An 18389-nucleotide genomic window follows, 5' to 3' on the forward strand; every position below is an offset into this window, starting at 1 on the left:
TCTGCCCCTTTCTGTCTCTCTTCTCCTTCTGGGACCCCTATAGTGTGAATATTAGTGCAATTGATGTGTCTCAGAGGTCTCTTAAACTGTCCTCATTTCTTTTTTTTTTTAACATCTTTATTGGGGTATAATTGCTTTACAATGGTGTGTTAGTTTCTGCTTTATAACAAAGTGAATCAGGTATACGTATACACATGTTCCCATATCTCTTCCCTCTTGCATCTACCTCCCTCCCACCCTCCCTATCCCACCCCTCCAGGCAGTCACAAAGCACCAAGCTGATCTCCCTGTGCTATGCAGCTGCTTCCCACTAGCTATCTACCTTAAGTTTGTTAGTGTATATATGTCCATGCCACTCTCTCGCTTTGTCACAGCTCACCCTTCCCTCTCCCCATATCCTCAAGTCCGTACTCTAGTAGGTCTGTGTGTTTATTCCTGTCTTACCCCTAGGTTCTTCATGACATTTCTTTTTCTTAAATTCCATATATATGTGTTAGCATACAGTATTTGTCTTTCTCTTTCTGAATTACTTCACTCTGTATGACAGACTCTAGGTCTATCTACCTCATTACAAATAGCTCAATTTCGTTTCTTTTTATGGCTGAGTAATATTCCATTGTATATATGTGCCACATCTTCTTTATCCATTCATCCGATGATGGGCACTTAGGTTGTTTCCATCTCCGGGCTATTGTAAATAGAGTTGCAATGAACATTTTGGTACATGACTCTTTTTGAATTATGGTTTTCTCAGGGTATATGCCCAGTAGTGGGATTGCTGGGTCATATGGTAGTTCTACTTGTAATTTTTTAAGGAACCTCCATACTATTCTCCATAGTGGCTGTACCAATTGACATTCCCACCAGCAGTGCAAGAGTGTTCCCTTTTCTCCACACCCTCTCCAGCATTTATTGTTTCTAGATTTTTTGATGATGGCCATTCTGACTGGTGTGAGACGATATCTCATTGTAGTTTTGATTTTCATTTCTCTAATGATTAATGATGTTGAGCATTCTTTCATGTGTTTGTTGGCAGTCTGTATATCTTCTTTCGAGAAATGTCTATTTAGGTCTTCTGCCCATTTTTGGATTGGGTTGTTTGCTTTTTTGTTATTGAGCTGCATGAGCTGCTTGTAACTTTTGGAAATTAATCCTTTGTCAGTAGCTTCATTTGCAAATATTTTCTCCCATTCTGAGGGTTGTCTTTCGGTCTTGTTTAGGGTTTCCTTTGCTGTGCAAAAGCTTTGAAGTTTCATTAGGTCCCATTTGTTCATTGTTTTTATTTCCATTACTCTAGGAGGTGGGTCAAAAAGGATCTTGCTGTGATTTATGTCATAGAGTGTTCTGCCTATGTTTTCCTCTAAGAGTTTGATAGTTTCTGGCCTTACATTTAGGCCTTTAATCCATTTTGAGCTTATTTTTGTGCATGGTGTTAGGGAGTGATCTAATCTCATACTTTTACATGTACCTGTCCAGTTTTCCCAGCACCACTTATTGAAGAGGCTGTCCTTTCCCCACTGTACATTCCTGCCTCCTTTATCAAAGATAAGGTGACCATATGTGCATGGGTTTATCTCTGGGCTTCCTATCCTGTTCCATTGATCTATCTTTCTGTTTTTGTGTCATTACCACACTGTCTTGATTACTGTAGCTTTGTAGTATAGTCTGAAGTCAGGAGCCTGATTCCTCCAGCTCCGTTTTTTGTTCTCAAGATTGCTTTGGCTATTCGGGGTCTTTTGTGTTTCCATACAAATTGTGAGATTTTTTGTTCTAGTTCTGTGAAAAATGCCAGTGGTAGTTTGATAGGGATTGCATTGAATCTGTAGATTGCTTTGGGTAGTAGAGTCATTTTCACAATGTTGATTCTTCCAATCCAAGAACATGGTATATCTCTCCACCTATTTGTATCATCTTTAATTTCTTTCATCAGTGTCTTATAATTTTCTGCATACAGGTCTTTTGTCTCCTTAGGTAGGTTTATTCCTAGATATTTTATTCTTTTTGTTGCAGTGGTAAATGGGAGTGTTTTCTTGATTTCACATTCAGATTTTTCTCATTAGTGTAGAGGAATGCCAGAGATTTCTGTGCGTTAATTTTGTATCCTGCAACTTTACCAAATTCACTGATTAGCTCTAGTAGTTTTCTGGTAGCATCTTTAGGATTCTCTATGTATAGTATCATGTCATCTGCAAACAGTGACAGCTTTACTTCTTCTTTTCCAATTTGGATTCCTTTTATTTCCTTTTCTTCTCTGATTGCTGTGGCTAAAACTTCCAAAACTATGTTGAATAAGAGTGGTGAGAGTGGGCAACCTTGTCTTGTTCCTGATCTTAGTGGAAATGCTTTCAGTTTTTCACCATTGAGGATGATGTTGGCTGTGGGTTTGTCATATATGGCCTTTATTATGTTGAGGAAAGTTCCCTCTATGCCTACTTTCTGCAGGGTTTTTATCATAAATGGGTGTTGAATTTTGTCGAAAGCTTTCTCTGCATCTATTCAGATAATCATATGGTTTTTCTCCTTCAATTTGTTAATATGGTTTATCACATTGATTGATTTCCGTATATTGAAGAATCCTTGCATTCCTGGAATAAACCCCACTTGATCATGGTGTATGATCCTTTTAATGTGCTGTTGGACTCTGTTTGCTAGTATTTTGTTGAGGAATTTTGCATCTATGTTCATCAGTGATATTGGCCTGTCGTTTTCTTTCTTCGTGACATCCTTGTCTGGTTTTGGTATCAAGGTGATGGTGGCCTCGTAGAATGAATTTGGGAGTGTTCCTCCCTCTGCTATATTTTGGAAGAGTTTGAGAAGGATAGGTGTTAGCTCTTCTCTAAATGTTTGATAGAATTCGCCTGTGAAGCCATCTGGTCCTGGACTTTTGTTTGTTGGAAGATTTTTAATCACAGTTTCAATTTCAGTGCTTGTGATTGGTCTGTTCATATTTTCTATTTCTTCCTGATTCAGTCTTAGCAGGTTGTGCATTTTTAAGAATTTGTCCATTTCTTCCAGGTTGTCCATTTTATTGGCATACAGTTGCTTGCAAGTAATCTCTCATGATCCTTTTTATTTCTGCAGTGTCAGGTGTTACTTCTCCTTTTTCATTTCCAATTCTGTTGATTTGAGTGTTCTCCCTTTTTTTCTTGATGAGTCTGGCTAATGGTTTATCTATTTTGTTTATCTTCTTAAAAAACTAGCTTTAAGTTTTATTGATCTTTGCTATTGTTTCCTTCATTTCTTTTTCATTTATTTCTGATCTGATTTTTATGATTTCTTTCCTTCTGCTAACTTTGGGGTTTTTTTGTTCTTCATTCTCTGATTGCTTTAGGTGCAAGGTTAGGTTGTTTATTCGAGGTGTTTCCTGTTTCTTAAGGTGGGCTTCTATTGCTATAAAGTTCCCTCTTAGAACTGCTTTTGCTGCGTCCCATAGGTTTTGGGTCATCGTGTCTCCATTGTTATTTGTTTCTAGGTATTTTTTGATTTCCTCTTTGATTTGTGCAGTGATCACTTCGTTATTAAGTAGTGTACTGTTTAGCCTCCATGTGTTTGTTTTTTTACAGATCTTTTCCTGTAATTGATATCTAGTCTCATAGCGTTGTGGTCGGAAAAGATACTTGATACAATTTCAATTTTCTGAAATTTACCAAGGCTTGATTTATGACCCAAGATATGATCTATCCTGGAGAATGTTCCATGAGCACTTGAGAAAAATGTGTATTCTGTTGTTTTTGGATGGAGTGTCCTATAAATATCAATTAAGTCCATCTTGTTTAATGTATCATTTAAAGCTTGTGTTTCCTTATTTATTTTCATTTTGGATGATCTGTCCATTGGTGAAAGTGGGGTGTTAAAGTCCCCTACTATGAATGTGTTACTGTCGATTTCCCCTTTTATGGCTTTAGTATTTGCCTTATGTATTGAGGTGCTCCTATGTTGGGTGCATAAATATTTACAACTGTTATATCTTCTTCTTGGATCGATCCCTTGATCATTATGTAGTGTCCTTCTTTGTCTCTTCTAATAGTCTTTATTTTAAAGTCTATTTTGTCTTATATGAGAATTGCTACTCCAGCTTTCTTTTGGTTTCCATTTGTGTGGAATATCTTTTTCCATCCCCTTACTTTCAGTCTGTATGTGTCTCTAGGTCTGAAGTGAGTCTCTTGTAGACAGCATATATATGGGTCTTGTTTTTGTATCCATTCAGCCAATCTGTGTCTTTTGGTGGGAGCATTTAGTCCATTTACATTTAAGGTAATTATCGATATGTATGTTCCTATTCCCATTTTCTAAATTGTTTTGGGTTCGTTATTGTAGGTCTTTTCCTTCTCTTGTCTTTCTTGCCTAGAGAAGTTCCTTTAGCATTTGTTGTAAAGCTGGTTTGGTGATGCTGAACTCTCTCAGCTTTTGCTTGTCTGTAAAGGTTTTAATTTCTCCATCAAATCTGAATGAGGTCCTTGCTGGGTTGAGTAATCTTGGTTGCAGGTTTTTCTCCTTCATCACTTTAAATATGTCCTGCCACTCCCTTCTGGCTTGCAGAGTTTCTGCTGAAAGATCAGCCGTTAACCTTATGGGGATTCCCTTGTGTGTTATTTGTTGTTTTTCCCTTGCTGCTTTTAATATGCTTTCTTTGTATTTGATTTTTGACAGTTTGATTAATATGTGTCTTGGCGTATTTCTCCTTGGATTTATCCTGTATGGGACTCTCTGTGCTTCCTGGACTTGATTAACTATTTTCTTTCCCATATTAGGGAAGTTTTCAACTATAATCTCTTCAAATATTTTCTCAGTCCCTTTCTTTTTCTCTTCTTCTTCTGGAACCCCTATAATTTGAATGTTGGTGCGTTTAATGTTGTCCCAGAGGTCTCTGAGACTGTCCTCAGTTCTTTTCATTCTTTTTTCTGCTCTGCAGTAGTTATTTCCACTATTTTATCTTCCAGGTCACTTATCCGTTCTTCTGCCTCAGTTATTCTGCTATTGATCCAATCTTGATTAGTTTTCATTTCATTTATTGTGTTGTTCATCGTTGTTTGTTTCATCTTTAGTTCTTCTAGGTCCTTGTTAAGTGTTTCTTGCATCTTGTCTATTCTATTTCCAAGATTTTGGATCATCTTTACTATCATTATTCTGAATTCTTTTTCAGGTAGACTGCCTATTTCCTCTTCATTTGTTAGGTCTCGTGGGTTTTTATCTTGCTCCTTCATCTGCGGTGTGTTTTTCTGTCTTCTCATTTTGCTTATCTTACTGTGTTTGGGGTCTCCTTTTTGCAGGCTGCAGGTTCGTAGTTCCCATTGTTTTTGGTGTCTGTCCCCAGTGGCTAAGGTTGGTTCAGTGGGTTTTGTAGGCTTCCTGGTGGAGGGGACTAGTGCCTGTGTTCTGATGGATGAGGCTGGATCTTGTCTTTCTGGTGGGCAGGTCCACGTCTGGTGGTGTGTTTTGGGGTGTCTGTGGACTTATTATGATTTTAGGCAGCCTCTCTGCTAATGGGTGGGGTTGTGTTCCTGTTTTGCTAGTTGTTTGGCATAGGGTGTCCAGCACTGTAGCTTGCTGGTTGTTGAGTGAAGCTGGGTGCTGGCGTTGAGATGGAGGTCTCTGGGAGATTTTCGCCATTTGATATTATGTGGAGCTGGGAGGCCTCTTGTTGACCAGTGTCCTGAAGTTGGCTCTCCCACCTCAGAGGCACAGCACTGACTCCTGGCTGCAGCACCAAGAGCCTTTCATCCACATGGCTCAGAATAAAAGGGAGAAAAAGTAGAGAGAAAGAATTAGTAGAAGTAGGAAGAGAGAAAGAAAGGAAGGAAGGCAGGAAGAAAGAAGAAATGAAGGAAAGAAAGAAAGACAGGGAGGGAGGGAGGGGGCGAGGGAGGGAGGGAGGGAGGGACGGTGGGAGGATGGAAGGAAGGAAGGAAGGAGGGAAGGAAGGAAAAAAGAAAGAAGATAAAGTAAAGTAAAATATAATAAAGTTATTAAATTAAAAAATAATTATTAAGAAAAAAATTATTAAAAAAATGGACGGATAGAACCTTAGGACAAATGGTGGAAGCAAAGCTATACAGACAAAATCTCAAAGAGAAGCATAGGGCTTCCCTGGTGGCGCAGTGGTTGAGGGTCCGCCTGCCGTTGCAGGGGACATGGGTTCGTGCCCCGGTCCGCGAGGATCCCACATGCCGCGGAGCGGCTGGGTCTGTGAGCCATGGCCGCTGGGCCTGCGCGTCCGGAGCCTGTGCTCCGCAATGGGAGAGGCCACAGCAGTGAGAGGCCCGCGTACTGCTAAAAAAAAAAAAAAAAAAGAGAAACATACACATACATACTCAAAAAAAGAGGAAAAGGGGAAAAAATAAATCTTGCTCTCAAAGTCCACCTCCTCAATTTGGGATGATTCGTTGTCTAAAGGAGGGAAGGACGAAGGAAAGAAAGAAAGAAAGAGAGAAAGAAAGAAGATAAAATAAAGTTATTACAATCAATAATAATTATTAAGAAAAAAAATGAACGGATAGAACCCTAGGACAAATGGTGGAAGCAAAGCTATACAGACAAAATCTCACACAGAAGCGTACACATACACACGCACAAAAAGAGTAAAAGGGGAAAAATTCCTAAATCTTGCTCTCAAAGTTCACCTTCTCAATTTGGGATGATTCGTTGTCTATTCATATATTCCACAGATGCAGGGTACATCAAGTTGATTGTGGAGCTTTAATCCGCTGCTTCTGAGGCTGCTAGGAGAGATTTCACTTTCTCTTCTTTGTTCTCACAGCTCCCAGGGGCTCAGCTTTGGATTTGGCCCCGCCTCTGCGTATAGGTCGCTGGAGGGCGTCTGTTTTTCGCTCAGACAGGACGGGTTAAAGGAGCCGCTGATTCGGGGGCTCTGGCTCACTCAGGCCGCAGGGAGGGAGGGGCACGGAGAGCGGGGCGAGCCTGCGGCGGCAGAGGCCAGCGTGCCATTGCACCAGCCTGAGGCTCGCTGTTCGTTCTCCCAGGGAAGTTGTCCCTGGATCCCGGGACCCTGGCAGTGGCGGGCTGCACAGGCTCCCCGGAAGGGAGGTGTGGATGGTGGCCTGTGCTGGCACACAGGCTTCTTGATGGCGGCAGCAGCAGCCTTAGCTTCTTATGCCCGTCTCTGGGGTCCGCGCTTTTAGCTGCGGCTCACGCCCCTCTCTGGAGCTCCTTTAAGCAGCGCTCTTATCCCCTCTCCTCTTGCACCAGGAAACAAAGAGGGAAGAAAAAGTCTCTTGCCTCTTCGGCAGCTCCAGACCTTTTTCCGGACTCCCTCCCGGCTAGCCGTGGTGCACTAACCCCTTCAGGCTGTGTTCACGCTGCCAACCTCAGTCCTCTCCCTGCGCTCTGACCAAAGCCCGAGCCTAAGCTCGCAGCCCCGCCCGTCCTGGCGGGTGAGCAGACAAGCCTCTCGGGCTGGTGAGTGCTGGTCGGCACCGATCCTCTGTGCGAGAATCTCCCTGCTTTGCCCTCCGCACCCCTGTTGCTGCGGTCTCCTCCGCGGCTCCGAAGCTTCCCCCCTCCGCCACCCGCAGTCTCCGCCCGTGAAGGGGCTTCCTAGTGTGTGGAATCCTTTCCTCCTTCACAGCTCCCTCCCACTGGTGCAGGTCCCGTCCCTATTCTTTTGTCTCTGTTTTTTCTTTTGCCCTACCGAGGTACGTGAGGAGTTTCTTGCCTTTTGAGAGGTCTGAGGTCTTCTGCCAGCATTCAGTAGGTGTTCTGTAGGAGCTGTTCCACGTGTAGATGTATTTCTGGTGTATCTGTGGGGTGGAAGGTGATCTCCGCGTCTTACTCTTCCTCCATCTTCCCCTCGTCTCCTGTCCTCATTTCTTTTTATTCTTTTTTCTTTTTTCTGTTCAGCTTGAGTGATTTCCACTACTCTGTCTCCAGCTCGATAATCCATTTCTCTATATATCATCTAATCTACTGATTCCGTCTACTGTATTTTTTATTTCAGTGGTCGTATTTTTCAGCTCTGTTTGTTTCTTCTTTATATTTTCTAACTCTTTGTTAAAAATTTCTAACTTCTCACTCTGTTCACCCAATCTTCTCCTGAGTTCTTTGATGAACTTTACAATCACTACCTTGAACTCTCTGTTGGGCAGATTGCTTATCTCCACTTTACTTAGTTCTTCTTCTGGGGTTTTTATCTTGTTCTTTCATTTGGAACATATTCCTCTGTCACCTCATTTTGCCTAATTTGCTGTTTTTATTTCTATGTATTTGTTGGGTTATATTTCTCAATCTCAGAGAAGTGATCTTACCTAGGAAGTGTCCTATGGGGCCCAGCAGCACACTGCCCTTTGGACACCAGATCTATATGCTCTAGGGGTGCCCTCTATGTGGACTGCATGGTTCCTTAAGTTGTGGCGGGCAGACTACTGTGGGCTGTCTGGTAGACATGGTTTGTACTTTAATTATATGGTTGATACTTTTCTAGATGTGTAGTCAACATATCTGATTCTTGATAAAGCAGTATCAACAACTTTAGTATAAAATTATGCTTTTTAAAAGTTTGCTGAGATCTTTCAGGCCTGGCACATTCCCTGTGAGTATGAAACCCACTTCTATAGGCAGATAACCTTGGTAGAGTGGGTCAAGCAGACAACTTGGTTTTAGAAGATTTAAGTCTCAGAAATAAATTTAACAAAAGATATACAACACGTATACTCTAAAAATCATGAAACATTGGTAAGAGAAATTACAGAGCAAAATAAATGAAGAAATAGAGATGACATAATCATGGGTAGGGAACTTAATATTGTTAAGTTATCACTTATTCCCAAATTGATCTAATGATTTAGTGTAATTCCAATCAGAATCTTAAAAGACTTTTTTTGTAGAAATTGATAAGCAGATTCTAAAATTTACCAGGAAACGTGAGTGATCAAGAATAATCCAGGGCTTCCCTGGTGGCGCAGTGGTTGAGAGTCCGCCTGCCGATGCAGGGGACAGGGGTTCGTGCCCCGGTCCGGGAAGATCCGACATGCCGCGGAGCGGCTAGGCCCATGAGCCATGGCCTCTGAGCCTGCGCGTCTGGAGCCTGTGCTCCGCAACGGGAGAGGCCACAACGGTGAGAGACCCACGTACTGCAAAAAAAAAAGAATAATCCAAACAATCTTGAACATAAGAACAATGTTGCAGGATTTATTCTACCTTACGTTTAAGATTTACTGTATATAAAGCTACCTAATCAAAAGAGTGTAGTATTGTTGTACAGATAGACAAATAGACCAGTGGGACAGAATATATTCATAGATATGGTGTCAGTTGATTTTTGACAAAGATGGCAACACAATTCATTGTGGAAAGGAAAATTTTCAACAGATGGTGCTGGGACAATCAGAGCTCTATGTGGAAATAAAATGAGCCTTGATATACCTCACACCATTCACAAAAATTAATATGGGGTAGATCATAAATTTAAATGTAAAAACAAAAACTAGGAGATGTCTAGAAGAAAATACAAGAGGATACTTTTGCAGCTCTGGGGTAGGCAAAGTTTTTTTTTAGAAAGGTTTCAGAACACTGTAAAAGAAAAAGAAGACAAAATAACTGCATCAAAATTTAAAACTTCTGCTTATCAGAAGACAGCATTAAGAAAATGAAAAGCCAGGCTATACATGGGGGAAAAAGTATCCACAATACATATATCTAATAAAAGACTGGGTATAAGATTTGAACAGATCCTTTACCAGAAGGATCTATGAATGGCTAAAAAGCACATGAAAAGAAACAATATCATTAGTCATCAGAGAAATACAAATTATAACTGAAATTTCATATCACTTGCTACTTGCTAAAATGGCTAATATTTAAAACTTAGACAATACCAAGTGTTGGTGAGAATGTCAAGCAGCCTGAAACTCTCATATGTTGCTGGTGGGAGTGTAAAATTATGTGCAACCATCTTAGAAAACTGGTAGTTTCTTACACTATGACCCACCAATTTCAATCTTAGGTATTTTCCCAAGAGTAATAAAAGTATATATCTGAAAAAGATGTGTATAAGCTTTATTTGTAATAGTCCCAAACTAAGAATGCCAAATATCAATAAACAGGAGATTTAGGATAAATTATGGCATGTTCATATAATGAAATTTTACTCAGTGATTAAAGAAAAACAGTGAACTGCTGAAACACACAGCTACATGGCTAGATCTCAAAATTATGTTCAATGGACAAAGCCAGATACAAAATAGTGCCAACTATATATGAAATTCAAGAACAGGCAAAATTATACGGATAGAAATCAGAATAGTGGTTGCTTTGAAGGGGGCGGGGAAGACTGACTGGAAAAGGGCACGAGGGAATTTCCTTGGGTAATTGTCTTGATTGGGATGGTGGATACATGGTTGTGTGCATTTGTCAAAATTCATTGAACTGTACACTTAAGATATGTGCATTTCACCCTATAAATTTAACTTTGAAAAGGCCATATTTTCTTACTAAATGATTCCTTTTTCCCGTTCAAAAATTTGATCTTATTTCCAAGATTCCCTTTAAACTTTCTTATAATCTACAATGGCTTGTACTTTTCTCTCTTTAGTTTTCAATCTTTGTTTTACTTATTTTATCTGTTAATCATATACTTTTTTGTTCCATTATCTGTTGTTTTCTGATGATGTCCTTGACTTGCAGCTAGATTTCACTTACTAAGAAAGATATATTAGAAATTCCAGTGATAATTATGTATTTGTCTGTTTCTCCTTTTAGATTTTGTTTTCACTTTTTGCTTTATATATTTTGAGGCTGTGCTATTAGTTAGATGCATACAAATATATAGGGTTTTTACATAATATTTTTCTGTTGGATTGACACTGTTATCATTATGAAATGTTCCTTTTTATCTCTATTAACACTTATTGCCTTAAAGTCTACTTTGTCTGATTAGTATAGCTATACCACATTTCTTTTGGTTTTGCTAGGTATATGCAAAATATTTGTTTTTTGTATGTTGTATCTTTTTTTTCTATCATTTTCAACCATTCTCTGTCCTTATTTATAAGGTGTGTCTCTTATAATCAGCACATAGTTGGATTTTTAGAAACATCCAATCTGAAATTCTTTGTTCTTTAATTGGATTTAAAGTCCTTTTACATTTAACATTACTGATAATTGGATTTAACTTTACTATCTGTTTCCTCTTTGTTCCATCTGTTTCGTGTTTTTTCTTCCTTGGCATTGGTATTAATTAAGCATTTGTTATTTTTCTACTTTTCCCCCTTGCATAGTTTGTTAGCTGTAAATGATTACCCTGGAGCTAATTTCCTAAGAGACAAAGACTTCTATTTCTTTGATTTTTTTCCACAATGCTTAGCAATTCAGGGAATCCAATAGATATTTGCAATAAATTCTTCTAGATTTACTCTATTCGCTTAATATTTTTAAAGGACATGAAATATTTTTCTGAATACAGTGTTAAATAAACTAATTTGACTGTTGTTTTTAGAATCACACCCAGAAAATTTGATACTGTTCAAGCGTCCAGGGGTCACAAAAGTGGAATTATCACTGGAGATGTTGAAGACTTAACTTTAAGCAAGAGGGGAATACGGACATCATTTACCTTTAGGAAAGTGAGGCAAACACCTTGTAATTGTAGTAAGTATATAATTTTGGTTCTCCTGTAAAATGGAGTAAATCTACTATGAAAATCTTTTAAAGTCCCATAAGAACTGAGAAGAGCTTTGTCTTAACTCCTCTAATGGCATTTCCTGTGTTCTGCCTTGTATTGTACTGACATATACTTTTCTTAACCACCCCCGTGGTTAGGTTTATAGTCCTTGAGGGCAGGGACTGCATCTTACTCATCTTTATTTTCCTCAAACATAGTGCTTGAGCATAGTTGGATTCTAAATGAATATTTTATTTATTATAGTCATGGTTAAGAATACTACAGTTTGGGGGCATTAAAATATCACTTGTAGGGGCTTCCCTGGTGGCGCAGTGGTTGAGAGTCTGCCTGCCAATGCAGGGGGCATGGGTTCGTGCTCCAGTCCGGGAAGATCCCACATGCTGCGGAGCGGCTGGGCCCATGAGCCATGGCCACTGAGCCTGCACGTCCAGAGCCTGTGTTCCACAACAGGAGAGGCCACAACAGTGAGAGGCCTGCGTACCGCAAAAAAAAAAAAGATCACTGCACGGTGGGGAAAAAAATAAATAAATAAAATATCACTTGTACAAGAATAAGTTTTTTTGGAAACAGCTTGTCACATTTCTCAATTACTTCTCATTAACAGGGAAGTTGGAAATGACAAACTGTTCTATAGTAAGTGGATAACTTTAGGGGGATAAACAGTGTTTGTTTTAGTCAGTTTGGAAAGGAGTGCTCAAAGACTTGTCAAGGATGCTGTTCTGAATTGTCTGTATAAGTGCATCATGACCTGTATTTCTTGGACTCAAATAAAAACCCCTTGTGTTTTATAAATAATATTTTACAATAACAGTGATGTTATGAGCTTTTTACATCCTGGTGGTTTCAGTTATAGGTGGTATCTTAGCAGGAGCTTTTGGATTTAGTCATCTTAAAAACATTTTAAATTAAAAATCTTTATTATATGTATAAGATATTATTCTGTTAGGAAACTTGGACTCTTCATATTTGATAACTTCATGTTAGTGAAGCTTAAAATAGGTTTTAACAGGTTTTTGTTTCTTTTGCTAAAAATGTCACTGAGGACTTAAAAACAAAATTTTTTTATCAATTAAAAAATATTTATTTAGTATTTGATGAACATCTAACACTGCCAGTAGCTTTACAAGGTATAGAAAAATAAAGCATGGCTCTTGTTCTCAAGGAACTTGAAATTTAGTAGAAGAGACAAGTTAGTTTTCTTATGCAAATGTTTTTTTGTTATGGGCATTAATTTAAGGGTTGCTATAAGAAGCTCTGATTATATATTCAGTTTACAGATTTTTTAAAAGTTCAAGGCCATCTTTTGGATACTTTTGGTCAAAATTTGTGGATTTAAGTGATCCTCCTTTTACATAACTGAGATGTTCATAATTTCCAAGAGAATAAAATTTTTAGCAAGACCAGCTTAAGATAATTGTAATGTATATTGTAGTGTAATTGTAATTCTGATGTAACCAACATAATGTAACCCATCTGTTTCCACATGTATGTTTTAGAGCTCTCAAGCTTTCTGGGGCTACCCTTTTCTTAAATGTCTACATAAAGTGTTTAGAGCTTCACTTTACACATTAGTAGGGACTAGATAGTTCCACTCCCATTCAAAGTTTGGAATCTTCTAGTTATATTTAGGGAAAATTCCTGAAGCCATCAATTCTTTGCTGCCACATGCTTTCTAATTATTGCTAAGTCTTGTCTGTGGTTTCTCTGGGAACACTACTTCTTTCTTTATTCTCTAGTATACTACCCATAAAAAGATGTTGTGTGCCACAGACTGGCTGAAGACAAAGGGAAATTATAGCATAGCCAAGAAAAGGCAAGGACTCGAAATGAATATTAGACGTTATTGCAGAGAACAGGGAACACTTCAAAATTAATTTGAGACATTGTATCCTAAATTTCCTCTGTCATCTCCTCTACTTGCTGGTGTTCTCCTTAGGATTTGCTCATTCTATTGAAGGAGGCAACACAGTGTAGTCATTGAGAATGTGGATTCTGGAGTCTCCACTGCCTGGGTTCAAATCTTGACTCTATGACTTAACATCTTTGTCACTTTGGGATCATTATTTAATATTCCATGAGTCAGTTTCATCATCTGTAAAATGAACGTAATAATACCTATTCATAGTGTTACTGTGAGGATTGAGACAATATATGTAAACCGCTTCAAACAGTATTCATTAAATCTTGTGATTATTACCAAATCACACTTTGTTTCTAGGTCTGGTTCTTCTGAGAGTCCTAGGGTCCCCAGAACTCCTACCAAGACAAAAACCCTAAATCCTGTTAATTGCTAAATTTCTTCTGGTTACACCAGGCCCATCAAGATGCTTTCCTGAATAAGAGGACCCTTAATCCCAAGATAAAATAGGCATCTGCATTATAAGGCATGCAGAATTACAGTCATATTTTGTTTCAAATGGATTTACCCCTTCTTATATTAGACCCCTCACATACATAATTGGACTTGCTAGGTAAGAACTACTTTTTTTAACTGATAAATCAGAGCCTATTTAACCCTAGTCATCAAACGTGGATTGATTTGCTTTTTCTTTTGAGAAAACAATCATACCTTATGAATCATTTGGATAAAAATAATGGTTTAGCGACTTCCCTGGTGGTCCAGTGGTTAAGACTCTGTGCTTCCAATGCAGGGGGCGTGGGTTCAATCCCAGGTCAGGGAACTAAGCTCCCACATGCCACGTGGTGCAGCCAAAAAATAAATTAAAAAAACAAACAAATAAGTAAATGGTTTATATTGCTTTCTTTTATTCATTAGGTTACCCTTTGGTCTGTGACAGCCAGATGAAGGAGGCTTCCACATCATTTCCAGAGAGTGATAAAGAAGCCTCACAACTGGAGCAAGAATATGTCCATCAAGTTTACGAAGAAATTGCTAGACACTTTAGCAGCACGAGACATACCCCTTGGCCACACATCGTGGAGTTTTTGAAAGCTTTGCCAAGTGGTTCATTAGTTGCTGATATTGGATGTGGAAATGGAAAATATCTTGGCATCAATAAGGAGTTATATATGGCAAGTAATTGTTGCTTCTGGCTTTCTTTTTGCTTTATTTGTAAGGGTTATTATCACCTTCGTCATGATATAATGCTGTGTTTTTAGGTCACTGCAGAAAATTGTAACCAACAGGTTGAAAATTAATGAACACTCCCATTCTTTTTTATTCCTCTAGAAATTTATGGGCATGCCATTATTTGCAGTTTTTTTTTTTTTTTTTGGTCCCTTCAGATTTTGCTTTCTAAGATTATTTTATCAGTAAAACTGTCTTATATTTATAAAACTCTTTACAGGTTATAAAGGATTTTTATAGAAACCATTTTCTTTCCTAGTTCCTTGTAAGTATGAGAAGTATAAAGCAGATATTTTCGTCCATCTTTTATAAATGAAGAAACTGAGGCTCACAGAGGTTATATTACTTCCTTGGTGTTATATTATTAGAGGATGTAACTGGAACTTGAACCCATGCCTTATGACTCCAAATCTAGTGTTCTTTTACTCATAATAGAAAAAAAAAAGGTTAGTATTTATTGTTGTCTTACTGTTGAGAAAATTAAACCTCAAGTAGATTAAAAATTTGACCAAGGTTATAGTGCTAGACCTAGGACTTGAACCCACTTCTCTCTGATGCCAAAGTTTCTGTTTTCAGTTGTTATAATTTCCTTTTCTAATGGATCACTTTTTTCTCTGCTGTGCTAAGAAGTAGGAAGTTCTCCCTGCATTAGTGCATTGTTGTAAGTACTTGTGTCAACACTGCTCTGTGAGGACTGGAGCTTCCCTTTCTCAAGATTAGGGGAGGAAGGACTAGAGTAAGGGGAGTATATAAGGAGCATGAGAGCAGTCTACCTTCATGGGCTGTTGTAGTATGTCAGATTGCTTGTAATCTTTATTTTAACCTCATCCTAGATATTGTACACCTACATGAAGAAAGAACAGTACTACTGCAATTGAGGAAATGTAGACTTTGTGCATTAAGAGGCAGATGAAAGAATCGCTTTTCATCAAGAGAAGACAAGTATTCATATATTGTCATCATGTTTACAATTAAATTTTAGTTTATAAAGAGTAAGGTCTAGTGAATTAAGTTTGTTCATGTTGAAGAGGAAATAGGTTTTAGATTTGTCACAACTCTAACCACAGCTTAAAGTATATCTTCTGATGTTTTAATCTTAAGGTACTATCCAAAAATGTTTCTCAGGAAGCTCTGCTTTTACACTTTCTTGATGATAACCTGTGGCTGTGTCTAGTCAGGTATCAATTGTGACAGTGAAACTAGGTTGAAGTCAAACACACTGACTTAGTCATATGATAATATTATCCTGTTACAGTTAAGAAAAATGATTTCTTGATAAACTGAACCAAAAACCTGAAGCTGATTCAAGAAGGAATATATTCAGAAGAAATAGAAAATCATAAGTGTACTCACTCTCCATAATCTACATTCATTTTATCAGTGGCAGTCTGCATGTGTTCTTTCCTGTCTGCTCTTTCTGGAACCTACTGCCATTGTCTGACCTGTAGGGAAGGCTCAGTAGGTGTGGTTCAATGAATGAATGAAAACTACTTGTCTGGGTTGGAGTTATGGTTTTCATTATACAAGAAATGGAATTATGTATGGTAAAAGAAAAAACTACTTTTTTAAGCTGCTGAGGCTCCAACCTGGATGGAGCAATGATACTTGAGTGTATTTTGAACAGCCATCTTTGAGCATGAAAATATGTGCACTTCTTGACATTCATGAGAGGATGTGACCTGAGACATTCATTCTGGGTATTCAAATGTATATCTAAGATAGTCTCAGAATTTAAAAAATTATTAGTATCACTATTTTATATAATTTCCTTTACAGAGTATATTTTAAAAATACTAGCTGGGGCTCTCATGGAAATAGTTTTATAAACAACTATTCATTTCTCTTAGAAGTAAATGTGGTGAATCTGTTCTTATCTGATCTGAGTTATGCATGAGCTTGTTCTTCTGCTCTTTAATTCAAAATTTCTATATTCTAGCTAAGAAACATTTCTTATTTAGACTCCATAATTCCTAGCATCAGCATTAGCTGTTGGCTTTATTTTCAGAGTTAAATTTTATAAGAAAGATTTTATACCTTCAAGAAACTTATTGCCTTTATAACTGTACCAATAATAGATGAGATGTGCATACCCAGAGCTTGGTCTAGCTTATTCACTACATGATGTTCTGTGCATTGATTTTAGAGTACCTTCAGTCTGAATGTGTTTCTTAGATAAATACTTAACTTAAAAACAAGACCTGTATATATGCTGTCTATAAGAGACCCACTTCAGACCTAGGGACACATAAAGACTGAAAGTGAGGGGATGGCACAAGATATTCCATGCAAACGTAAATCAAAAGAAAGCTGGAGTAGCAATTCTCATATCAGACAAAAAAGACTTTAAAATAAAGACTATTACAAGAGACAAAGAAGGACACTACATAATGATTAAGGGATCGATCCAAGAAGATACAAAAATTGTAAATATGCTCCCAACATAGGAGCACCTCACTACATGACAAATGCTAACAGCCATAAAAGGGGAAATCGACAGTAACACAATCATAGTAGGGGACTTTAACACCCCACTTTCACCAATGGACAGATCATCCAAAATGAAAATAAATAAGGAAACGAGCTTTAAATGATACATTAAACAAGATGGACTTAATTGATATTTATAGGACATTCCATCCAAAAACAACAGAATACACTTTCTTCTCAAGCGCTCATGAAACATTCAACAGGATAGATCATATCTTGGGTCACAAATCAAGCCTTGGTAAATTTAAGAAAATTGAAATCATATCAAGTATCCTTTCCCACCACAATTCTATGAGACTAGATTAGGAAAAAATCTGTAGAAAATACAAACACATGGAGGCTAAACAATACACTACTAAATAACCAAGAGATCACTGAAGAAATCAAAGAGGAAATCAAAAAAGAAACAAGTGACAATGAAAACACGACAACCCAAAACCTATGGGATGCAGCAAAAGCAGTTCTAAGAGGGAAGTTTATAGCAATACAATCCTACCTCAGGAAACAAGAAACATCTCAAATAAATAATCTAACCTTACACCTAAAACAATTAGAGAGAGAAGAAAAAAAAAAACCCAAAGTTTGCAGAAAGAAAGAAATCATAAAGAACAGATTAGAAATAAATGAAAAAGAAATGAAGGAAACAATAGCAAAGATTAATAAAATTAAAAACTGGTTCTTTGAGAAGATAAACAAAATTGATAAACCATTAGACAGACTCATCAAGAAAAAAAGGGAAAAGACTCAAATCAACAGAATTAGAAATGAAAAAGGAGAAGTAACACCTGACACTGCAGAAATAAAAAGGATCATGAGAGATTACTTGCAAGCAACTGTATGCCAATAAAATGGACAACCTGAAAGAAATGGACAAAGTCTTAGAAAAGCACAACCTTCTGAGACTGAACCAGGAAGGAATAGAAAATACAAATAGACGAATCACAAGCACTGAAATTGAGACTGTGATTAAAAATCTTCCAACAAACAAAAGTCGAGGACCAGAAGGCTTCACAGACGAATTCTATCAAACATTTAGAGAAGAGCTAACACCTATTCTTCTCAAACTCTTCCAAAATATAGCAGAGGGAGGAACACTCCCAAACTCATTCTGAGAGGCCACCATCAACCTGATAACAAAAGCAGACAAAGATGTCACAAAGAAAGAAAACTACAGGCCAA

General features: G+C 37.9%; 1 protein-coding gene across 3 annotated transcripts in view; it reads left to right on the top strand.

The window, feature by feature from the left end:
* The window catches only part of ALKBH8 (alkB homolog 8, tRNA methyltransferase), a gene marked incomplete at its 5' end in the record, with an annotated part of 70982 nt that overhangs the window by 42864 nt on the left and 9729 nt on the right, over nt 1-18389 (top strand). For all 3 annotated transcript variants that reach the window (XM_082660333.1, XM_082660335.1, XM_082660334.1), the window contains 2 exons: nt 11450-11601; nt 14412-14668. In XM_082660333.1, coding sequence (XP_082516459.1) covers nt 11450-11601; nt 14412-14668 — 409 coding nt within the window. The remainder of the gene's footprint in view (nt 1-11449; nt 11602-14411; nt 14669-18389) is intronic.

This window comes from Grampus griseus (assembly GCF_964374135.1).
Source record: "Grampus griseus genome assembly, chromosome: 8".
NCBI lineage: Eukaryota > Metazoa > Chordata > Mammalia > Artiodactyla > Delphinidae > Grampus > Grampus griseus.